Below are 26,441 nucleotides of genomic sequence, written 5' to 3'. Positions count from 1 at the left end.
TTAGTTAAAAAATATTCTGGTAGGAGCTTCAGATTAATTTAAATTTCCTAGCTGTACCACTTACTGTGTATTGTTATATGTAACCTCTCTGGGCTGAAACATTCTTATCTTTAAGATGGCAATAATGCTGGAGACTTCTGGGGTAATGTGAGATATGTGTGTGTTATGGTGTTAGTCACTCAGTTGTGTCCAACTCTTTGCAACCCCATGGACTGTAGCCTGCCAGACTCCTCTGTCCATGGAATTCTCTAGGCAAGAATACTGAAGCAGGCTTCCATTCCCTTCCTCAGGGGATTTTCCCCACCCAGGAATCGAACCTGGGTCTCCCGTGTTGCAGGCAGATTCTTTACCATCTGAGCCACCAGGGAAGCCCCAGTGTGAGATAATGTACTGGAAGTGTGTGACCTCTGCTGAGCATGTTAAGTCCTCGGTAGAAAACTATAACTGTTTCTACTGCTAAAATCTTATCTCTACCTCCAAATATCCCTCCAGCTATATCAGAAATGTACTTTATCACTACAGTTTATCATCTATTAGTCTTGGGCTGTTGAGCTTCTGCTTCCATGGTAATTGTTAAGAGATTTCTATTTCAGGCAGTGTGGTGAACTAAAACCTTTATATACAGCTCACCTAAGATGGGACTTCCCAGGTGGCTCAGTGGTAAATAATCCACCTGCCAAAGCAGGAGATGCAGAAGACATGGATATGATCCCTAGTTTGGGAAGATCCCCTGGAGTAGGAGTTGGCAACCCCTTCCATTATTCTTGCCTGGAAAATTCCACGAACAGAGAAGTCTGGTGGGCCATAGGGTTGCAAAGAGTTGGACATGACTGAACACACAGGCAACTAAGATACTAATTTTAAAACGTTTTAAGTATTTTAAATAAATATTTTAAAGTAGTTTATGGCAAATTTATGGCAAAATTGAGCAGAAAGTACAGAAGATTCCCATACACCTCACACACACACGGCCTCCCCCACTATAAATGTCCTCCACCAGAGTGGTATGTTTATGATAATCAGTGGCCACATTGACACATCATCACCCAAAGTCCATAGTTGGCCAGGGTTCATTCTTGGTGCTGTACATTATATAGGTTTGGGAGAATGTTTAATGGCACATAAACATCATTATGGTATTATGCAGAATAGTTTCACTGCTCTAAAAATCCTTTGTTCTCCACATCCTCATCCCTCCCTTTGCTTTAAGCCCTAGCAAACACTGATTTTTTTTTAACTGTATCAATAATTTTGTCTTTTCCAAAAAGTCACATAGTTGGAATCATGTAGTAGGTAATCTGATCAGATTAGCTGCTTTCACTTAGTAACATGCATTGAAAATTCCTTCATACCTTTTTATGGCTTGATAGCTGATCTCTTTTTTTGTTATTTTTCCATTTGTTTTCACCAAATAATATTCTGTTGTCTGGATGTGCCACAATTTATCCATTCACCTACTGAAGAATATCTTGGTTGCTTTCAAAATTTTGCATTTATAAATAATGCTGCTATAAACTTCCTGTATAAGTTTTTGTGTGGACATGAATTTGCAACGCATTTGGGTAAATACCAAAGCATATGATTGGATTATTTGGTAAGACTCTAGTTCATTTTGTAAGAAACTGAACTCTCTTCCAGAGTGACTATACCATTTTGCACTTCCACAAACAATGAGAGTTTTGTTGTCTTGCATCCTCATCAGCATCTCACGTTGACAGTTCTGGACCTTGGGCATTCTGATAGCTGTGTAGTGGTATTTCTCTGTTGTTATAATTTGCATTTCCTTGATGACATAGGATGTGAAGCATCTTTTGATATGCTTATGTGCCATCTGTATATTTTCTTTGGTGAAGTATGTGTTACGGTCTTTGGCTCATTTTTTAATCAGGTTATTTTCTTCCTATTGAGATTTAAGAGTCCTCTGTATGTTTTGAATAGCAGTCCTTTGTCGGATAAGTGTTTTACAAATATTTTCTCCCGGTCTATTTTCTGTTGACATGATCTTTAGCAGAACAGAAACTTTTAATTTTATTGAATTCCAACTTATCAATTATTTCTTTCATACATTCTGCCTCTAGTGTTGGATCTAAAAAGTCTTAGCCATATCCTAGGTCATACAGGTTTTCTTCTGTGTTATCATCTAGGAGTTTTCGAGTTTTGCGTTCTACATTTAGGTTTGTAATCCATTTTGAGTTAATGTTTGTGGATGGTATAGTGTCTGTGTCTAGATTAATGTTTTGTGTGTGGATGTGCACTTGTTGTGTCACCATTTGTAGAAAAACCTGTCTTCGCTCCATTGTATGTTGCCTTTTCTCCTGTGTCAAAATCAGTTGACCGTATTTTTGCGGGTCTATTTCCAGACTGCTTACTCTGTTTCACTGATCTCTTTGTCTATTCGTTTGCCACCACCACACTGTCTTTGTTTATAGATTACAGCAACTCTAGAAGTAGTGTCAGTCAGCTTTGTTCTTCTCCAGTATCGTGTTGTCTATTCTACATCTTTTGCCTCTCCGCGTAAGCGTTAGAGTCAGTTTGCCAACATCCACCAAATCACTTGCTGGGATTTTGTTGAATCTATAGATCAAGTGAGGAAAAACTGAAATCTTGCCAGTGTTGAATCTTCAAATCCCTGAATATGGAATATTTATCCATTTATTTAGTTCTTTATTTCATAAGAGTTCTATAGTTTTTCCTCATCTAGATCTTGTATATATCTTGTTAAATTTATCCCTAAAACCTTTAATTTTGAGGATATCAACATAAGCAGTACTGGTTTTCAACTTCAAATTCTACTTATTTGTTGCTGGTGTATGGGAAAGTGATTGACTTCTATATATTACCTTAGATCCTGCAAACTTGCTAGCTTCTAAATGAAGCTAAAGTGATTATATTAATCTAAAAATATTATATTAATATATAAAATATATATTATATATATAAAAATATTATATTAATCTAAAACTCATTTTAGATTTTCTATATAGATGATGATTCAGTCTGTATTGATTAATTTTTTTCATATAGAAATAGGCCTATTCAGACGGTTTATTTATTCTTATGTGAGCTATATGGTAATTTGTGTCTTTCAGAAATGGGTCCATTTCTTCCAGGCTATCAAACTTGTGGAATAGAGTTGTTCATGGCATATTTTTATTATTCTTTTAATGTCCATGGGATTTGTAGTGATGTCCACTCTTTTATTTCTGACATTGGTAATTTGTGTTCTTTGTTTCTTTGTTTTCTTAAATTTCCTATTATTGATTTTATTGACTTTTTCAAAGGACTAGCTTTTGGTTTCAGTGCTATTCTCCATTAATTCCTTGTTTTCAACTTTGACTTCTTCTCTAATTCTTACTATTTCTTTTCTTCTGTTTACTTTGAATTTAATTTTCTCATTTTTTCTCATTTCCTAAAGTAGAAACTTAAATTACTGATTTTAGATCTTTCTTCTTTCCTAATATCTGGAGAAGGGCACGGCAACCCACTCCAGTATTCTTGCCTGGAGAATCCCATGGACAGAGGAGCCTGGCAGGCTACAGTCTGTAGGGTTGAAAAGAGTCAAACACGACTGAAGTAACTTAGCATGCTTTCCTAATAAATGCATTCATTACTGTGAATTTCCCTATAAGTACTGCTTTTCCTGCATTTTAAAAATTTGATAAGTTTTCATTTTATTTTCATTTAGTTCAGGGATTCATTTAGCTCAAAGTATTTTTTAATTTCTCTTGAGATTATTTCTTTGACCTATGTATGATTAGCAGTGTTGTTTAATCTCCATGTATTTGGGGACTTTCCAGTTATCTTTCCAGTATTGATTTCTAATATATTTCCATTGTGGTCTGAGAAGACACTGTATATTATTTTTGAGGTTATATTATACTCTTAAAACTAAAAGTATTTTATCTTCTTGATCAAATGAACTTTTTATCATTTTGAAACCACACTAATGTTTAATGATGTTTAAGAGTCGGACACAACTGAGCACCTGAGCACAGCAAATATTTAGCAAATTTAGGGGGTTTTTGTTTGTTTGTTTTTGCCCGAAAGTCTATTTTGTCTATGTTACTATAACAACACCAGCTTTCTTTTGGTTAGTTTTTTTTTTGTGATATCCTTTCACTTTCACTTATATTGCACCTTTGTAATATAAGTTTGGCTCTTGGATTTTGTTTTGTTTTAATTGAGAAACAATTGTTATATGCTAACTGAGTTATTTAAATATTTATGTGTAATGTAATTACTGATACATTTGAAGGAGTATTTTATCTTCTGCTTTCTATTAGCCTGAATACCCTGTATTTGTTTTCTTTACTTTCTTTGTTTCATTTTGGATTAAGTCCTTCTTTTATTTCTATTGTCTTATTTTTCCTAATGTGGAAATAATATTATCTGTATATATTCCTCTTAGTTTTTACTCTGGAAATCTTAACACATGAAGTTAACATCATCTTTTTGTCTTTCTAGGGAATATAAAAATCATAGGACATTTTAACTTACCTCAGCTCAATTCTAAATTTTATATTAATATTTCTCTATTTTACTTGTGACATAATTTTAAAGATGTTATTGTGCTATTATTTATACTGTCAATTTATGTTTGATTTTACCAACATACTTCATATTTATGAATTTTTTCTTCTTGCAACATGCATCTTTCATTTGAAATTTTCTTGTAAAAATATAGAACTCAATAGCTCTTTTTTGCCCAGAAGTATTTCTGTACTTTGTTTCACCAATTTTACCTTTTCTTTTCCGTCTAGGTACTCACTATAAGCATCTTTCCTAGAGTCAAGGGATCGTATACAAATGAAAGATTTTCAATATGTGGAAAAGAAATAGTAACCAGAGTTGGCTTTCAATGTATTTTACTATATTGGAAAATACATTGCTAAAACATTGCCTATCATTTCTGAATGATACAAATTTAGTATAGCTTAGTGTGGTAAGGCAAGAATTGAATTAAAAAGCAGAAAATTTGGTCGTTACCTCTTTAAAATCTCAGTTTTATCAGTTATAAAATGGGAATGATGCATTTCTTGCCAATCTGTGAAGCTAAATTATGAAATCCTTTGAGTACTGTAAATAAAAACAATTACTACCATTTCTTGTTTCTGATGGATACAAACCTTTGAAATGGCAATTTTGATATTTGAGCCAAGGTCTCCATGATTTCAAGACTTTTTTTGTTTCTCTCTCTGCTTTAGAAAATGTTTCTTGGCATAAGGTTTGTTTGTGCTAATTCACATAACAGTTGTCTTAAAATCATAGCCACAGCCAGGCAAACTTGACACATTATTAGTTCTAGAATATTGTAAGTTAAGTATTCCTTAAAACTCCCGTAAAGCTAAAAAGCAATAATTGTACACTGGTGATTACTAACTGCATTCCCACTAAAAGAGTCAATCAAAAGAATAGGATAAAAGTACACACAAGCTTAAGCAACGTTTCATAAAGCCGCAATGATTCATTATATAGTTATATATACCCATTATTGGTAATTCCTTTTTGGTTGTGAAATTAAAATTTCTCTATGTCAGCAACTCTGAGAGTTTGAGGTTTGATCCTACTTTCAAGCAGAAAGTTAGCCTGACATCATTTTGTGAATGCTGGCAGAAGATAAAAGATTCCTAGGTCAGGGACAAAGGACTTTATTATTCACAACATGCAGCCTGAGCACTAGCCTATTTGTGTTGGTTCCCTTTGCCCCTAAATTTCCATGGGACTAAAATGAAGGAGTCCAGGTGGATACTGAGCTTAAGGTAGGTTTAGGTCACAACTGAGAAACTCAGTTTAGGTTTAGGTCACAGCTGAGAAAGTTTAGGAAGTTCAAATACTTTAAAATGATTTGCAAATTAACTTTCCTTTTGTACTGATGAGAAGACATTGTCTTATACTGGACACCCAGAAAACCTACCCTTTGCTTCAAAGGAGACACTGCACTATCTTCTAAGGCTGTTGGGTATACAAATGTTTTTGAAAAAATATTGTTGTGGATGTTCTGTCGCTAAGTCATGTCTGAGTCTGTGATCTCACAGACTGCAGCAAGCCAGGTTTCTCTGCCCTCCACTATCTCCCAAATTCATGCCCTTTGAGTCAGTGATGCTATCTAACCATATCATCCTCTGCCACCCTGTTCTGCTCTTGCCCTCAATCTTTTCCAGCTCAGAGTCTTTTTCAATAAGTTGGCTCTTCACATCAGGTGACCAAAGCATTGGAACTTCAGCTTCAAATAGTCAGGAACAAAAGGCTAGTTAGTTAGTGCCACACTTCAGGGATGTTCAGAAGTGGAGAACTGTCTCACAACAGTACCACCTGGTCAGTTTTAAATGTGAAACCAATGCTTTACTTCTCCTTTCCTTCTACTAGAATTCAGACTAAAGCCGCCCTAGAGATGTGGTCAATCTAACCAAATATTATGTCCTGTTACTATGATTTTGTGTGTTCAACTTGTAAAAGTTTTCTCTTTACCAAATGGTTTTATTAATTGAAAAACAAATTCAAACACTAAGCTAAACTATTCACATTTAAGTTTAAAAGGAGAAGACAAAAAAAGGAGTCATCAGTAAGTTCTAGTACCTTTAGGTCAAAATATGTTGTTTTATAATTCTTTTGTAGCACAGAAACACATGAAGCTAAAAATTAGTTTTTCAGAGAGCGTAGACGAAAACTATGCTTTAGATAGTCACAAATTTATTTATTCTTCAAGTGTGTGAAAAAACTATTCTTCATAAAGCATTTACGATAGGAAAAGTAGAGCATTATAGATTACTGTGTTTTTTGGCCAACTCATTTCCTATGGCTAGAATGTCCATTGTTCTTTTTTATCCCCATAATTTAACATTTGAATAGGTTTAGAAGAAATTGACAAATTCCTCAGAGACAAAATATGGAAAATTTTATTTCAAAATTATTCCTTATTTTCCAAAAGCTATCCACAAGAGAAAAAGAAATTCTGTGTTATTTATTACAGCTGGTATATTAAGACCATTTTAAATGTCACTTATTTCCATATTCAGAAATCTGACATTAAGGGAAATTTCATGGGAAAATATGGCTTCTTGATGAAGTGGAAACACTGCGGGCTTTGGAGTCAGCCAAATGTAGGTTTAAATTTATATGACTCTTACATAAGCTCAAAACTTTAGTTTTATTCTCCAGGAAAAGTGAGGGGGGTAGATAATTATAGTTTTCTTCCCAGGATATTGTGAAGACACAATGAGATACAGGAAGTCCTTAGGGAGTACTCTGGTTGCCCAACAAATTACATTCTGTCCTCTTTTCTCCTTAGGCAGCTACTGCATAATATTAAGAATAGATCTTAGATATAGATTTCTTAGTACAGAGATTTACTAGAACTCTTTATCGTATTTTTTACTAGCCTAAGGATAGGGAATTAGTCTTTATGATTTTACTCTAACTACATTGAGATAAATTCACAAATGAAAATGCATTTCATAACAAAAAGGAAACACACATCATTTTTTAAGGAAGAAAACTGAAATTCAGAAAAGTGATTTTCTGAGGATGCAACAGCTAGTTAATGACAATCAAGACCCTTCTGCCAAGTCGATTCTTGTGCCCTATCCACTATATTGCTAAGGCAACTGATGGGTTTAGAGTTGTCTGAGACCACAGTTGAGTGCTTTCCATGTTCATAGTGGTTAAGAATGCCCACTAATATATTATTTTGAGTTATAGAGCCAGAAGACAAAAGAATTTCTTAAGTCTCTACAGAAAATGCCAGTACTTTGGATCATGTGAATTCTGAGTAAATCTCAGATTTATCACACTAGGTAACAATCAAAAATACTGTGTGTTGGCTTTGGAATTTAATAGCTAATTTTATAAATAATGCTTAATGACAGTAAACCAGGTTCACTAACTTTTCTTCAGTCAATCTAATTTTATGTTAACTCCATCTGTGAAGTTTGTGATGTCAATTATAGTTATGATTTTATCAATCATATTTCATTTCTAGAATTGCTACCAGGTTTTTCAGAGCTTCCTATTTTTACTCACCTCTTATTGCTTTAATGCCTTTTCTGAACTATTTTATGTATATGGACACATAATATTTTGTGTATTTTATCAAATTGAAGATTTTTTTTTTATCCTATATCTGATAACCTACTGCCTTCATGATGCAATGGACTGATTCTATGGTTTGTTTTTTCTGATTCTCACTATTTCCAAGATGTTTAATGACTTTTGTTATAATTAGTTTGTGTTCTTTAGATCCAAATTAATGGGAAATTTTTAGAGGTATGAGTTTAACCCGTCCAACTCAGGAAGATTTTTGACTGCTTCAGCCAGTTACTAAAGCATTCTTTCCCCCTTTACCATGGAGAGATAACTCCTACGCAGTCACTTGCTACACTTACAAATTTTCTTTTTGTATTTTTTCTAATTTTTTAGCATTTAATTTTAATTTCATTTTAATAAAATTATATATATATATATATATATATATATATATTTTAAGGGGCTTCCCATGTGGTGCTAGTGGTAAAGAACCCGCCTGCCAATGCAGGAGACATAAGAGACACAAGTTCGATCCCCTGAAGGGGGGCACAGCAACCCACTCATTTATTCTTGCCTGGAGAATCCCATGGACAGAGGAGCCTAGTCGGCTACATTCCACGGGGTAACAAAGAGTCAGACATGACTGAAGTGACTTAGCACATGTCCTCACATGGATATATAAAGTATACAATCTGTTGATTTGGTATACATTTATAGAGACAAATGTGTACAAAATCAAGATAACTATTGTATCCTCATATAGTTACTATTTTGTATGTGTGTAGTGGGGCACCTGAGAAATTTACTTCTTTAGAAAGTTTTCAGTATTCAGTGCAATATTTTTAACTATAGTTTATTATGTTGTGCAGCAGACCTCTAGACTCATTCATTCTTATATTTGTGTTTTGTCATCATTTCTCACTTCTGAGGATTTCTCTACCTTTTTTTTTTTTTTAGCAGCTCAGACTTTGATTTTAAAATACTTTTTGAAGCATTGATGTTACCTAACTTCAAGACTTATTATAAAGTCACATTAACAATGACAGTGTGGTATTGGCAAAAGAATATACAAATAGATCAATGAAACAGAAAACACAAGTAAAAAATAGACACAGACAAATATAGTGAACTGGTCTTTGATAAAGAAACAAAGAATACAATGGAGAAAAAAGTCTGTGCCAACTGTTGGTGACAGAACAACTAAACTTCCACATGCAAAAAATAAAAGAAAAAATATAAAGAGTAGGAATCTAAACACAGACCTTAAACTTTCACAGAAATTAACTCAAAATGGATCATAGACATAAATGCAAAACTAAAATCTCCTAGGAGATAACATATTAGAAAATCTAGGTGACCTTGAATTTGGTGGCAAACATATAGATATAACATCGAATGCATGATCCAGGAAATAAATAATGAAAAACTTCTGCTCTATAGAAGACACTATCAAAAGTATGAGAAGGCAAGTCACAGACTGGGAGAAAGTATTTGCAAAAGATATCTGACAGTAATCCAAAATATACCAAAAACTTTTAAAACTCAACAATAAGAAACCAACCAACCTGATTTTAAAAACGGAGAAGAAAAAATTAAAACAACACTGGGATAAGACTACACACCTACTAGAATGGCCTAGATCCAGAGCACCGAAAGCACCAAGGAAGATACACAAACTTATGAAGCTCCACAGATCGCTAAGTGTATAAATGGTTTAAAGCTAAAAGTTAATTTTATAGGGAAGACCTGTAATCTCTATCTTGACTTCAATCTCCACTATGCCAGGAGTACATCAGCAAAGCTTTTCATGAATGGAGGCCGTGATTCATTTACAAATGCAATTCTACTACATAAAATAAGTTCTGTCTTTCTAGGATAATATAATAAAAGAACAATAAATCTTTCATTAATGAGTATCCATTTAGAAAATTCTTAAATCTTCAGCAGGCAATGGGATACTTGCTTAAGTTATTACTAATGGAAAACAGTAAGTCTGAGTCCAGGTTTATTAATCTTTTATATGTTGTCAATCAAATTGGGAAAGACAGTTATTTTTACTTATAGTTTTTTTTATAATGCAAGCAATACTTTTTAATACATATTCAGTATTTCATATGATGTTATCGCTACCTCTAACAGAAGCATATCTTTATTCTTAAGTTTGGCAAATACTGAAATCATCAGATGCATAAAATGATTAAATAATCAATGAAAAACATATAGGAATGTATTACTGTTGTTCAATCACTAAGCTGTGTCTGACAATTTGCCAGCCCATGAACTGCAGCACACCAGGCTTCTCTGTTCATCACTATCTCCCGGAGTTTGCTCAAACTCATGTCCATTGAGTCAGTGATGCCATGCAACCATCTCATCCTCTGTTGCCACCCTTTCCTTCTGCCCTCAATTTTTCCCACCAAGAGAGTCTTTTCCAGTGAGTCAGCTCTTCACATCAGCTGGCCAAACTATTTGAGCTTCAGCTTTAGCATCAGTCCTTCCAATGAATATTCAGGACTGATTTCCTTTAGGATTGACTGGTTTGATTTTGCAGTCCAAGGGACTCTCAAGAGTCTTCTCCAACACCACAGTTTGAAGGCATCCATTCTTTGGTGCTCAGCTTTCTTTATGGTCCAACTCTTAATCCGTACATGACTACTGTAAAAACCGTAGCTCTAACTATATGGACCACTGTTGGCAAAGGGATTTCTCTGCTTTTTAACACACTGTCTAGGTTTGTCATGGCTTTCTTCCAAGGAGCAAGCGTGTGTTAATTTCACAGCTACAGTCACCATCTGCAGTGATTTTGGAGCCCAAGAAAATAAACTCTGTCACTGTTTCCATTGTTTTCCAATCTATTTGCCAGGAATTGATAGGACCAGATGTCATGATATTCGTTTTTTCAAATGTTGAGTTTTAAGTCAGCTTTTTCACTCTCCTCTTTCACCTTCATGAAAAGACTCTTTAGTTCTTCTTCACTTTCTGCTGTTAAAGTGGTATCCTCTGCATATCTGAGGTTGTTGATATTTCTCCTGGCGGTCTTGATTCCAGCTTATGATTCATCCAGCCCTGCATTTCTCATGATGTGCTCTCTCTATATAAGTTAAATATGCAGAGTGACAATATACAGCCTTGACATACTCCTTTCCCAATTTTGAACCAGTTCATTATTCCATGTCTGGTTCTAACTGTTGCTTGTCCTGCATACAGGTTTCTCAGGAGGCAGGTAAGGTGGTCTGGTATTCCCATCTCTTTAAGAATTTTCCACAGTTTGTTGTAAGAGGCTTTAGCATAGTCAATAAAGCAGAGGTAGATGTTCTTTGGAATTCCCTTGCTTTTTCTATAATCCAGCGAATGTTGGCAATTTGATCTCTGGTTTCTGTCTTTTCTAAATCCAGCTTGTACATCTGGAAGTTTTCAGCTCACCTACTGTGGAAGCTGATGTTGAAGGATTTTGAGCATAATCTTGCTGGCATGTGAAATGAGTGCAGTTGTACAGTAATTTGAACATTCCTTGGTATTGCCTTTCTTTGAGATTGAAATGAAAAATGACATTTTCCAGTCCTGTGGCAACTGCTGAGTTTTCCAAATTTGCTGGTATAATGAGTGCAGCACTTTCACAGCATCATCTTTTAAAATTTGAAATAGCTCAGCTGGAATTCCATCACCTCTACTAGCTTTGTTAATAGTAATGCTTTCTAAGGCCTACTTGACTTCACACTCCAGGATGTCTGGCTCTAGATGAATGATCGCATCATCGTGGTTAATTGGGTCATTAAGAGCTTTTTTGTTCAGTTACTATGTGTATTCTTACCACCTTTTCTTAATCTCTTCTGCTTCTGTTAGGTCTGCCATTTTTGACCTTTATTGTGCCTAACTTTGTATGAAATGTTCCGTTGGTATCTCTAATTTTCTTAAAGAGATTTCTAGTCTTTCCCATTCTATTATTTTCCTCTGTTTCTTTGCATTGGTCACTTAAGAAGGCTTTCTTTTCTCTCCTTGCTATTCTCTGGAAGTCTACATTCTTATCTTTGCCTTTCTCTTTTGCCTTTCACTTCTCTTCTTTTTTCAGCTATTTGTAAGTCCTCCTCAGTCAACCACTTCACCTTCTTGCATTTTTTTTTCTTGGCGATGGTTTTGGTCATCACCTCCTATACAATGTTATGAACTTATGTCAATAGTTCTTCAGGCACTCTGTCTACCAGATCTAGTCCCTTGAATCTATTCATCACCTCCAATGTATCATAAGGGATTTGATTTAGATCATACTTGAATGCCCTAGTGGTTTTCCCTACTTTCTTCAATTTGAGCCTAAATTTTGCAATAAGGAGCTAGCGATCTGATCCACAGTCTGCTCCAGGTCTTGCTTTTGCTCACTGCATACAGCTCCTCCATCTTTGCCTGCAAAGAATATAATCAATCTGATTTCAGTACTGACTATCTGGTGATGTCCATGTGTAGAGTCACCTCTTGTGTTGTTGGAAGAGGGTGTTTGCTATGACCAGTGTGCTCTCTTGGCAAAACTCCGTTGGCCTGTGCCTTGCTTCATTTTGTTCTCCAAGGCCAAATTTGCCTGTTATTCCAGTTATCTCTTGACTTCCTACTTTTGTATTCCAGTCCCCTATGATGGAAAGGACATATGCATTAGAGCACTTCTGTTTTATAGCTATTCAAAAACAATGATTACAAAGAAAATTAACCATCTACTTGGCCCTCAATTAATCAATATACATAAATTAGAGACGTCTTTTTACCAAAGAGTAGGAACTTTTAGATATAGCAGGGAACTGAAGTCTAAACTATATCAAAAAAAAATAACAACAAAAAAAGGAGGCAGTAATATTTATGTAGCCATTATAACCATGTTATTTTGAAAGCCAACCTACTTACATCATCAGTTTCATCATTATTCTATTGGGTGGGCCCTGGTTTGGATGACCTACTATATTAACACTCCCTGAGGGAGTCTAGGTTGAATAGAGGGATATTTTCCAAGGATAATTAAATTGAGAGAGTGAAACAGGAGAGAATCATGTCAATGGAACCTCCTTCATGGTTATTACTGAGCAATTGCTGAAGTTATTTGAAATAACTTCAAATCAATTAGGACAGTGTACCCTTCTTTATCTTTTGGAAATTAATTCTTCTGCATTAAAGACACACTAAGATCCTCATTTATTATGACATAAAATACATTTTAAAAATACTTGTTGCAGGCTTAGAGTTATGGAAAGAGGGACTTCCTGGACTGTCCCAGAAAATTGTTCAGTCTAGTTCTGTGATTAATCCTGGAATCTTCCCCTCTGACAGCCATCCCCTGGAACCTTGATCTTAGCATGGATTTAGAAACTTGTATGGATAGTCCCACCTGCAGGGTAGGTAAGTCTTAGCTTGTGACAGTTGAGAGAACATCAAAGCTATGCATAACAGAGCTGATTTCATTTAAAGAAAAATGGCTAAAGTTATTAAATCCATACTAAATGTGTGACCTTATATATATTTTCTTATTTTATATTGTTATTATATCCATTTTAAGAGGAGAACACTGAGGCAGAGACAGCATAAATAATTTGCCCAACATGACACACAGTAAGTGAAAGGTCAGCTGACTATGTGCAAATCAGTTGCTAGGTAGATGGAAAGATGGGTAATATGTAGCTTTGCTTTATGAACTGGATTACTTTGTAATTATTTTCTTATATATGGTAGACCCAGGGCCTCGTCTAGTGGAAAAATCAGTGGTGTGCCTGATTCATAAGAAACAGTAGAAAGCAATCTTAGACAATGGCTGTGGGGTAGGTCTAAAAACAATATCCTGTTGACACTTTTATTAGTATTACTTAGAAATGGGTACATCTGCCAATACTGTGGCAGAGAAGGATCAGCACTACTGATTTACCCTTTCACCTCAGACTCCAATAGAGCTTGGCACAGCACTGTTAACAGATTCTGGCATTTAAAATTGTTATATTTTGCTCATCATGGGTTTTTGTGCTAATTTTGCTTTTAAAATATTATTTATCTTGATTACTGATTTTTCGGCACTCCCTTAGATTTTGTACCTAAGGCAAGTGTCTCATTTGCCTCACTTGCCTTATCCTAGCCTCAGCTCTGGTTAACAGCGAACATGGAGACACATTATATGTTAACAAACCTGCTCTTTTCCTGAGTTATGTGGCTCTCACAGAAGAAACCAAAGAACCACTCTTCATGTAATTAGGGACTCTACTATAAAGACATTAATGAGAAGGTACAGCTCAATTGAACAATACAAATAGGAAAACATATCCTATAAATTGAGTACAGAACGCATAACTGTTTAATAAGCACAACTATATCCACTTTGTAGAAGAGTGGTTCTGTTATTCTAGAGGGATTTACTTAATGCTAGCAGTTCCATAGTATTAAAATTATATCTTGCAAAATCCATGTATTTTAAACTGTATAATTTAGTAACTCTGATTTTTCTTTGCTTTTATAAATTCAACACCCCCAAACAGATGAATTTTGAAAAGTAATTCAAATGTCAGAAACTAGCAAGTATTTTTTATCCTGGTACGTTTTTGCCTTCTCTGCCGTAAAATATAGTGAAATATATAAAGCAGTGATTAGTGCTGCAATTAGCCTTTGACCCTTACTATGGTTTGGCTCTGTTCCCAAGATTTCTGTTTTTAAGCTCTCGGACTAACAGTCCTCCTCTTTGTTCATACAGTCATTTTTCCTTAGTGATCAATTACATATATATTTAAATATATTTTTAAAGAATAGAAATGTTGCTTGTCATCACAAATGGCTCTTAGAGAGTTATTGGTTTCCTGCCAGTGCTGTCAACTTTCCAACAACAGATTGGATTGGTTAAGGAAGAAGCCATAAACAGCCTATCAACAAGTATTTATACAGATGTTAATGAATTTAAAATTCTGTTTATGCCAAACTCCAATTTTATTTGTCCTTTATTTGTGAGGTATGATGCAATAATTGCTCTTAACAAACACATGCAGACCACTTATACTTTATAATGTAAATCATATTTTTTACTATTCCTAGCATAAGATACATAGAATAAACCATTTATCAAAGTTACCAAAAATATTTCTTTCATATGAAACATTTTGCTCAGCATGCCACCAAGTCCTCCAAAAGCTTTTGGTAAAGAGATGAACTCATCTCCATCCATGAAACCAATAGTATTTTATTATTATATTACTGAGAAAGGCTATTAAAAGAAAAGAAAATAGTCATGGGAAAGTTGCCATAGGTATTAAAAATATAAATCATTAGCTTCTTTTTGTGTGCCCCAAATGATAATTGAATCCTAATTTTCCTCTGTATAGGATACTATGCTATGTTGAAAATTTAGGAAACTGATTAATTTGAGGCATATGAGTTTAATGAACACTTGTCTTGCTTTTCATGAAGAAAAAAATATTTTCATTAATTTAAAAATGACTAATTTCTTTTGGAGAACTTTTTTAAGCTGAACTGCTTTTCTCTAGGATTGTATACATTGTCAACATTTTATAAAGTAGCCATTTATATATATATATATATATATATATATATATATATATATACACACACACACACACATTGTTTTTAATTTGCTACCTTTGATTTTCAGTTTTATCCCAATCTAATTCCAACTTTCAGAGCTAAAGTTTCTATTATAATAATAAAGTTACTCACATTTAGATATGTGTTATTCTCCAGAATACACAGGTTTGTCTGCATGCTAAAAATCTAAATTTCATTTCTCAGAGAACATTAATCAACTATGACAATCATTCCTTAATCTTACCAATATTTACTGAACATCATCCTACTATGTATCACTTATAAAATGTATATTCTAGTACATAAAACTGACACATGAATAGAAGACTAAATTGTGATGTAATAAATGCTATCCTAAGGTCTCTATATTATCCATGGAGAACATCTCTAACCTAGTTTGAATAAGGAATGACGTGTTTAGAAGATCAGGAGCTTACTCTGAAGAATGTAAATTCCAAAGTAAGACCTGAAGTAAGAACACCATTGGTGAAGTATATAATCCCAAACACAATGTCTATAGGCCAACGAGATCATTTTGAGTAATTATAATACATCTGGGTGGTTGAGGGAGGAACTTAATAGATGTGTCTGAAGGGATAAGGAAAGGCTGTATGCCATGCAAAATGTTTTGAACATTGCCCAGACACAGTAGAGAACCCAGAATTCAACCTATGAAAGTGCAAATTAAATGGGTTCTTTAGAAAGACCGTTTGCAGTTGGAGATATATAAGTGGGAACAAAGTCAAAAGCAAAAAGACCAGTGAGAACGCTGTTACAGTAACTGAGAAGAGATGATAGTGGGCCAAATTAAAATGGTGACAATGCAAACACCAGAGATTTGACAGAATGAAAAGAATTTAGGAGGTAAAATCTGCAGTTAAAGTGTGAGGAAGAATACTGGTTCAGTACAGCACTCAGGTTTCTGAGTTTTACACTGATGATGATGGTAGAATTATAGGAACTTGGAAAAGGTGGGATAAAGCTTGAGTTTAGCTTTTTATGTAGTCTGTTTAAATTGTCTGTAGGATACCCAGTAGAGAGGCTTTGGATAAATACATTTCAGAAAGCGATAGAAGAAGGACTATCTTCTGACAGGAAGCTTATAACCAAAGAATAAGATGGGGCTAGGACATTACGCCAGAGAAGAATCCCGAGATTGGAAGAGATGCCAAAGGAAGAGGAACCCTTGAAGGAAACTGAGGTTTAGACAGTAGGGCAGAGAAAAATCAGGACAAGTGTAACTAAGCATGAGTCGGAGGAAATAAGCCTTTTGAGAAGGAAGAAGTGGACGATGTATAATATTAGAGGAGTCAGTAAGAACTTCAAAAAGTCCCAAAGATCTAGCAGTGTTAATGATCTCGGTGTGAACAGTTTTAGTGAAACGGTACAGGGAGGAAGCCATATTGCAGTGAGCTGAAGCACACATGTCAGTCAACAGAGACTCTCACTCCTGTTCAAAATGGAGCAATGGAGATGAGAAGAAGGGGCCAGGTATCATTGAGATAACTGGTAGGGAGACTAGACCTAATTCTGGATTAGATGTCATTACATAAGGAGTGAACAGCCAAGGACAACTCCAGAATATCTGGTCTGAATGACTTGGGGAGTCAGGAGAAAAAGCAGACTTACTAGGAGGATGATGACAACACACTGTGATTCTGAAGTTCAGCTGGATCTGAGAGCAGGAACAAAGTAGATGTTGGTGATATCCAGTCCTCTAAGCTGCCACCCCCATGAGGCAATAAACACTCTGTATCTAGTTATCTGGCTTCCCTTGTAGCTCAGTTAATGAAGAATCTGCCTCCAATGCAGGAGACCTGGGTTCGATCCTTGGGTCAGGAATATCCTCTGGAGAAGGAAATGGCAACCCACTCCAGTATTCTTGCCTGGAGAATATCATGGACAGAGGAGCTTGGCAGGCTACAGTCCATGGGGTCACAAGAGTCGGACACGACTGAGCAACTAAACCGCCACCATACCATCTAGTTATCCAGTTGACTGTCATCAAAGGCCAGCACAACGTTAGGCGTGGAATGAGGTGGTGAGCGTAGGGTGCTCCTAAACTCTATAGACTGACAAGCATCAGCATCTGAAGGAGTGTATGTAAAGGAGCCAGAAAGGAAGCACTTGAACTCTGATGTTTCAAAGTCTCACAGAGAAGAGAGTTTTAAGACAAAGAAAATGTTCTGTGTAATTGAATTCAGCAGAGAGGCCAATGAAGATAAGGAATAAATGTGCTTGGTAGATAAGGTGGTTTAAGGTCCTCATTGTAAGGATAATTTCAATTTGACAGAATTGGATTGCAGTAAATTAAGGAGGGAATGAAAAGGGAAGACAAAGTAGACTGAGAGAGAGTTCTCTTAATGGAATTTTGTTAACCAATATATTTTAGTGTAAAAGACAAAATATTAGAAGAGTGTAGAATTTGTCCCTGAAATCTTAGGTATCATATTTAACAAATTGGAAGATATAACCTATAAATTATGAGAAGAAAAAGGTTTATAGTTTAGAAGATATTTAGCAAATAGATAAATTTGTATGCCTAGAGAAAAATTTGCCCCTTTTGAAAATAGAGTAGAAATTAAAATCAAACAATGGGCAGGAGAAAATATTTGCACCAGTGGTAACAGATAAAGAATTTTGAATGGTCAGTTGAAAGCAAAAATGGAAATACTAGAATCCAGCAGATAATTGGGAAGAATAAGAAAGATACTTTACACTTTATATATTATTGATAAGAAATCATATGGAACCACTTTAAATTTTGCTAGCAGTAGAAATATATAAATTAAGACTGTATTAGACAATATTTTTCTCAAAGTATCAACAGTTTTAAAATACTTAATATCCCAATGCTGACTAGGGACTTAGTGAAATGATTAACCTCATATAACTTGTGGTAAATTGGTAAAGGTTTTGTAAACTATTTGACGATATAGATTATACCATGTTCCTCAAAATATTCAGAAATTCAGACATGTTATCTAATTCCACCTTAAAATGGATTAAATAGAATAATTAAAAACCTTCATGTAACAAGTTGGTACATCATAGGGTATAACCCCTAAAAGCATTTTCAGGTTTAGATTTCCATTACATAGAATTCATTTGTCATAGTACTAATGGAAAAATGCGATAAAACAAATCTATGGGAAAAAGAACTACAAAGAAATGCCTTAGAAGTGTTATTCAGTGGTTATCTTTGAATAGTGGGCTTTTTGTAGATTATCATTTCTTTGACTTTTTACTTTTCAGTATTTTTAAGGTTAACTATTGTGAAAATGTGTTATTTATATAGTAAAAGAGTTTAACAATTTATTTAAATAAAATTAATAGAATGTGTGTCCTGGAGTAAAAACAGCATATATAGACTGTAGTAACTAGGGGAGAGCATGGATCAAAAAGAGAACTTTTGTCTTAGGATGATGGTACAAGAAATTAATGAAGACCTAGAAAAGTAGGAAAGAACAGTAGGTAGGTAGTAGATTGCATTTTGCAGGCATAAAGGTGTTTCTCCTAAAATCAAAAGGATTTATTGGGAAGTCTAACTAGAAAAATTCCAGAAAAAATCTACTTCTGCTTTACTGACTATGCAAACATAGTCATAGTTTGTTATGGATCACAGCAAACTGTGGAAAATTCTTAAAGAGATGGAATACCAGACCACCTGACCTACCTCCTGAGAAACCTGTATGCAGGACAAGAAGCAACAGTTAGAACAGGATATGGAGCAACAGACTGGTTCCAAATCAGAAAAGAAATACATCAAGGCTGTATATTGTCACCCTGCTTATTTAACTTATATACAGAGTACGTCATGAGAAATGCCGGGCTGGATGAAGCACAAGCTGGAATCAAGATTGTCTGGAGAAATATTAATAACCTGAGATATGCAGATGACACCACCCTTATGGCAGAAAGCAAAGAACTAAAGAGCCTCTTGATGAAAGTGAAAGAGGAGAGTGAAAAAGTTGGCTTAAAACTCAACATTCAGAAAACTAAGATCATGGCATCCGGTCCCATCACTTCATGGGAAATAGATGGGGAAACAGTGGAAAAAGTGACACTTTATTTTGAGGGGGCTCCAAAATCACTGCAGATGGTGACTGCAGCCATGAAATTAAAAGACACTTGCTCCTTGGAAGAAAAGCTATGGCCAACCTAGACAGCATATTAAAAAGCAGAGACATTACTTTGCCAACAAAGGTCCATCCAGTCAAAGCTATGGTTTTTCCAGTAGTCATGTATGGATGTGAGAGTTGGACTATAAAGGAAGCTGAGTGCCGAAGAACTGATGCTTTTGAACTGAGGGGTTGGAGAAAATTCTCTTGAGAGTCCCTTGGACTGCAAAGAGATCCAACCAGTCCATCCTAGAGGAAATCAGTCCTAAATACTCATTGAAAGGGACTGATGCTGAAGCTGAAACTTCAATACTTCAACTCAAAGTGACTCATTTGAAAAGACACTGATGCTCGGAAATATTGAAGGCTGGAGGAGAAGGGGACGACAGAGGATGAGGGTTGGGTGGCATCACTGACTTGATGGACACAAGTTTGAGCAAGCTCCGGGAGTTGATGATGGACAGGAAAGCCTGGCATGCTGCAGTCCATGGGGTCGTAAAGAGTCAGACACGACTGAGCAACTGAACTGAACTAGAAAATGACAAAGGTCTGTAAGTAAACCTGGCACCATTATTCTTCCTAAACAAAATGCTAAAAGCAAGCTTCAATAAGTAAATCCTACTTTCTCCTCAGTGGCAGGGGTAATCCTGAAATGCTATTGCAAAAGTCATTTGCCAGAATCATTTCCTGCAGCCTTGGAATGGCAGTATGCTTGGATCTATCTAGCCAATGTCACCACTATGCTAGTTCTCTTTTTACACTGAATTCATGCCAATCTACCAATCCATGCCTTCAGGTTAAAAGAATTAATATGAGTTGGACTCTTACAGTGAAATCTCTAATCTTTATTCGGGGATGATTATTGAGAAACTGGACTGAGTCTAATGTAAAACCACTTATGGTTTATGGAGTGTTACTGTAGAATTGAGGAAAACTTTTCAGAATAAGCACTTTAAAAGGGGGCTATTGCAAGTATATGTCTCTATTTTCGAAAGCAGAAAGACACAAAGATTATTTTTAGCTAAAAGTACACTTGCTACATATCAAGAGTAGGTAAAGTTCCAATTGTAGGTTCAGTTAATTATCAGGGTCACTGATTCCTCTCTGTCATTCCCTTCTGTCATTGCACTCATGGGTTCACCATTTGGTCTGATCAACCAAGAAAGGCAGATAAAACCCTGGGACTCTGCTGGAAAAGAAACTTAGTGCTTAATGCAGTAACTGGGGTGGCAAGCCCAAATCTTCCCTTTGTTTGAGTCTCTTTTTTAGTTTCTATATAAAGAAAGCCATTTATTAAAATGCTCTCTGCTCATGAATTCAGTGGTCAGCCCTTGAATGCAGAGTAATTATTCCTTCAGTACAGCAACTATGGAGAAAGTGAAAATGAAAGTCACACAGTCGTGTCAGACTCTTTGTGACCCCATGGACTGTATAGTCAATGGAATTCTCTAGGCCAGAATACTGGAGTGGGTAGCCGTTCCCTTCTCCAGGGGATCTTCCCAAGCCAGGGATCGATCCCAGGTCTCCACGTTGTAGATGGATTCTTTATCAGCTGAGCCACAAGGGAAGCCCAAGAATACTGGAGTGGGTAGCCTTCCCTTCTCCAGTAAATCTTCCTGGCCAAGGAATTGAACCAGGGCCTCCTGCCTTGTAGGAGGATTCTTTACCAACTGAGCTGTCGGGGAAACCCTGCAACTATGGAGGGTTTGGCTTAAATTCAGGCAGACCAGGTGGTGCTAGTGGTAAACAATCTGCCAACAGATACATGGGTTTGATCCCTGGGTCGGTAAGATCCCCTGGAGAAGGAAATGGCAATCCACTCCAGTATGCTCGCCTGGGTTAGACCATGGACAAAGGAGCCTGGCTGTAGTCCATAAGGTCACAAAGAGTCAGACACGACTGAAGGAACTTAGCATGCACGCAGGAAACAAGGGATATGACCATTTTAGAAATGTAAGATGTCATGAGAAGTTAACAGGAAGTTAAGTAATGTAATTTAGAGAAATAAACATCTTGACTTGTAGCTTTTCTGAGAACTGGACCTAGTATCTCTTTGGACTGAAAATTAGTCATTTCACTAGTACCACAGCAAATTTTAAGGGAAAAAAAAAAGACATGATGAATGTATCATCTTAACATAATCAAAACAATAGATGCTGAGTGTGTATCCATGTGTGAATGTGTCTCTGCCCATGCACCTAGCATTCAAAATAAGCTTCACAGCATGTCTCATTTGTCCTCCAAACAACCTGCAAATAAAAGATTACTTTCTATGTTTGAAGATCTACAGTGAAAGAATTGTTCATCTGCTAAGACGTGCCTGACTCTTTGCAACCCCGTGGACTGCTGCACACCAGGCTTCCCTGTCCATGGCTATCTCTCAAAGTTTAGTCAGACTCATGTTCACTGAGTCAGTGTACCATCCAACCATCTCATCCTCTCTCATCCCCTTGCCCTCCTGCCCTCAATCTCTCCCAGAATCAGGAGTCTTTTCCAATGAGTTGGCTCTTCGTATCAGATGGCCAAAGTATTGGAGCTTCACCATCAGTCCTTCCAATGAATATTCAGGGTTGATTTCCTTTAGGATTGATTCATTTGATCTCCTTGCTGTCAAGGGACTCTCAAGAGTCTTCTCCAGCACCACAATTGGAAAGCATCAATTTTTTGGTGCTCAGCCTTCTTTATGGTCCAGTGTTCACATCCATACATGACTACTGGAAAAAACATAGTTTTAAATACAGACCTTTGTCAGCAAAGTGATGTCTCTGCTTTTTAATATGCTGTCTAGCTTTGTCATAGCTTTCCTTTCAAGGAGTCAGCATCCTTTAATTTTATGGCTGCAGTCACCATCTGCAGTGCTTTTGGAGCCCAAGAAAATAAAATCTGTCACTGTTTCCACTTTTTCCCCCTCTATTTGCCATGAAGTGATGGGACTGGATGCCATGATCTTAGTTTTCTGAATGTTGAGTTTTAAGCTAGGTGAAGCCAGTTGAAAGAATAGTTCAAATTAAAAACTGATGTTTTAAATAAAAATTGTAGATTTCTTGTGAGTTTAATTACCATGAGTTAGTTTCAGTAGGTACCCCCTCTCTGGTGTACTGTCAGTGAACCCTACAAAGCTAAAATGTCCCTAAACATGGTGATGGCACCAAAAAAGAAGCCATCTAAAAAATCAAGTCCATGGAGAAGTGTTCTAGAACAACAGGTCTTCATTGTAACTCAAGTGTGTGGCATTCATGTGGCAGCAATGTCTGCAGATTTTTTTTTTTAATAATATAAATGCATATACTATATTTAGGTGTAGCTATAAGGGTTGGATTTTTCTTTTTCTTTTTTTAAACTATTTTATTTTCCTTTATATTTGTTACCTTGTATTCTCACCTGGAGTAATTTCTCCTTTTGCATAGTTTCCATACTCATCTTCTTTGTTACCCTTTCCCCTCTCCATCTTTGAAATCATTGCTATGGCATTAGCACAGGTTTCCTAAACCTAATATAAATGATTTTCCTAACTTACATATTGTACTAGCTTATATAAACCAAGTTTTGTTTTATACAAAATTACAAGTCTATTTTGAGTATCCTCAATATAAATTATAAATTCTTCATATGGATAAGATTGTATGAGAACAATTAGATTTTAAATTCTGTCTACCAAAAATAATTATTTCTATTTTCTAACTAAAACACTAAAAAACAAGCCCTATAGGATGTTGGTTTCATTAAAACAACTCTGCTTTTCAAAATAAGTGGGTTTGAAACTCAAACAGGAAAAGTACTTAGTCTATAAGTGACTGACAGTATTTTTCTTACAGATGATTTAGCTCCCCTGACCTGTCTTGTTTTTCTCTTCCTTGTGATAAAATTGTTAGCCTAGACTAAGCTGCTTGGCCAAAATTTGATTTCTTTAAAAAACAAATAATATTTTCATATTTTTCCCTAGATAAGGAAGAAGAATTTATGTATAAGGATACCACTGCAAATGAAAAATTAGAAAGGAGTAAAGAATATACGTACCAATGGCTTCATACACAGGTTGGGGTTCTTGAAACGACTGGTTCCAGAAATATGAAATGGTGAGGTCTTCTCCCTTAAATCAGATTTTTGTATTGCAAACATATATTGAAAAGTGAAACCTATGTTAATTATGCTAAAACAAACATGACTTTATATAGCCGAAGGCCAATATACGACATTACCAGACTATAAATGGTCTCTTATATAGAATAGATTTGATCACTATGTTTTTTCACTGTAAAATATTCAAGAGCTTAGTTTCTGCAATGCTTAAAAATCAGCACAATTGATTGATGGTGATGATGAACCCACAAATGGTTCTACTTTATAAAGTAAAATGCATGGTATCTATTAACTGTTTATAAATATCATCTGTATTGGTGATTGCAGTATTTTATTTTTTGTTATTTTTATTATCATTTATGTTTAGCAGTTAAAATTAAACTCAACCCCAATCCTGCCACTTTACCAGTCATGTAACTGATTCTCAGTGATGTCTCAATATTTTAGTTTCTCCTCTTTATAGTGAGATATCTCTCTTTCTCACAAGATAGAGGTGAGTTCTCAAATTGAGGTTATCAAATGTTGATGTCCCTTAGCAGCAAAGAAAGGTGCCTTGAACCTAATAAGTAATCAATTAATTTTTGTTATATTAATGTATGTATTAGTTTTCTAGGGCTACCATAACAAAATACTAGATTGCACGGCTTAAAGTGCAGAGATCTATTTTCTCACAGTGTTGGAAGCTGAAAGTCCAAGATCAAGGAGTCAGAAGTTTGGTTTCTTTGGAGGTCTGTCTCCTTGGCTTGCAGATGCTCCGTCTCACTGGCTCCTCGCGTGACCATCCTTCCACCTGCGTTACCTGTGTTCTAATCTCCTCTTTGAACAAGGACACCGTTATATTGGATTAGGGCCCACCTCTTTGAACTCGTTTTACTTTGTCTCTTTCAAGGCCTTGTCTTCATATAGTAATTTTCTGAGGTATTAAAGATTAGGATTTGAATGTATAAATTTTGAGAAAACAAGATTTGAACATATAAATTTTGAGGGAACAAGATTCAGTCCAAACAATACATAACATAAAACATTTATGTACATAACTACTAAACCAAAATTTTAAAAAAAATAAAAGTCTGGAGATAATATTTTTGAATATTTTTTGTTTAATTACAGTACAGTTGATTTACAATGCCATGTTAGCTTCAGGAGTAGAACACATATATATTCTTTTTCACATTCTTTTCACTTATGTGCTCAATAGCTTCAGTCATGTCTGGCTCTTTTGTAACCCCATGGACCATAGCCTGCCAGGCTCCTCTGTCCATGGGATTCTCCAGGCAAGAATACTGGAGTGGTTTGCCATGCCTTCACCCAGGGCATCTTCCCAACCCAGGGATCAAACCCAGGTCTCTTGAGTCTCCTGCATTGAAGGCAGATTCTTTACCTACTGAACCACCTGGGAAACCCTTTTCCTTTATAGGTTATTACAGAATACTGAGTATTTAGTTTCTCATATTATACAGTTGTATAAATTTTTACGACTTTCACTGTAGCTATGCATATCCGCAAAACAGTTTTTAAAAGTGCTACTTAAGCATTTTCAAATATATAAACCAATATGAATCTAAATATAGATGACACTTTGGAAACATTTCCAGGGGTTGTGGGTATTAATTATTTAAATGAGTAACAAAGAAAACAGTTATGAGGTCTAACACTTAATATAGCAGAATGTTATAATGTATAAAAATTAAACCTTTTTTATAATATATACAAGTGAAAAAACCTTCATATGTAGTCAATTCTATCCATATAATATCTTTAATAATACGGAAAAAAGTGAAATTACAACACTTCAAAACCTGGGTTGTTATATCCTATTTCATTGTGAGCAAAGAAAGTAGGAATAAAACAATCAACATTTGAGGCTTTTTTTATTTTGCTGAGTGTTCCTATTGATGCAAGTACAGTTTATTTATGCTGGCATTAATTGATTTAGCATAATTCATAACAAGATATTTTCAGGACTATAACCAAATGTAGCATAACTCATAGCTTACCATCTATATTAACCAGATGAAAGAGATCTTCTTTAGAGATTTAAAAGCATCTGTACAGATAATGTGAAAAATACAAACAAAACATTTCAGGATGTATTTTTAAGATATTTAAACATTTAACAACATCAGTTACTCCTTAATTAGTTATATTTAAGCATATAATGCAACAGACAATTATCGGTGGATTTTGTCCTTTGAAAATATAATATATAAAGGAATATTTAAGTATTAATATTTTAAGAAAAATTTTTTTCTAAAACAGAAGTTCTTGAAAAGCCAAATATGAATGCTCTAGCCTTAAACAGAAGTTAATTGTGAGCATTAGTATAATGCACTAAACATACCAGACCTATTTTAAATAAGAAGCTTTGCCTTTCTTATAAGTAAGATAGATAAGTAGATGTGGTACAATATTTACCCGTACTATAATTTATTAGCTAAGGTTATTGGTACTTGCAGATTATTTTTATCTGTGTATGCATTTATGTTTGGCAAATTTAAAATTTATGTCAAATTGAATTTTAAAGTAATTATGAAAAGACATAAATTTGTATATATATTTGTATTCACCTAATTTAAGAAAACAATTATTTCCATTTTGTATATTATTGATTTTTCTCAAACTTTTCATTGGGCATGTTTTTCATAGTCTTCCTCTACATTGATATAG

The 26,441-nt window shown here is 35.2% G+C and overlaps 1 protein-coding gene across 1 annotated transcript in view; it reads left to right on the top strand.

The window, feature by feature from the left end:
- Positions 1-26,441, top strand: part of LRRIQ1 (leucine rich repeats and IQ motif containing 1) — a 205,001-nt gene that overhangs the window by 170,792 nt on the left and 7,768 nt on the right. Inside the window, exon 23 of the mRNA XM_070370008.1 lies at positions 23,638-23,770. Within this exon, the coding sequence (XP_070226109.1) occupies positions 23,638-23,770 (133 nt within the window). The remainder of the gene's footprint in view (positions 1-23,637; positions 23,771-26,441) is intronic.

This window comes from Bos mutus, chromosome 5 (assembly GCF_027580195.1).
Source record: "Bos mutus isolate GX-2022 chromosome 5, NWIPB_WYAK_1.1, whole genome shotgun sequence".
NCBI lineage: Eukaryota > Metazoa > Chordata > Mammalia > Artiodactyla > Bovidae > Bos > Bos mutus.
Note: the sequence above shows the minus strand (reverse complement) of the source record. Positions and strands in the feature narration are given on the sequence as shown.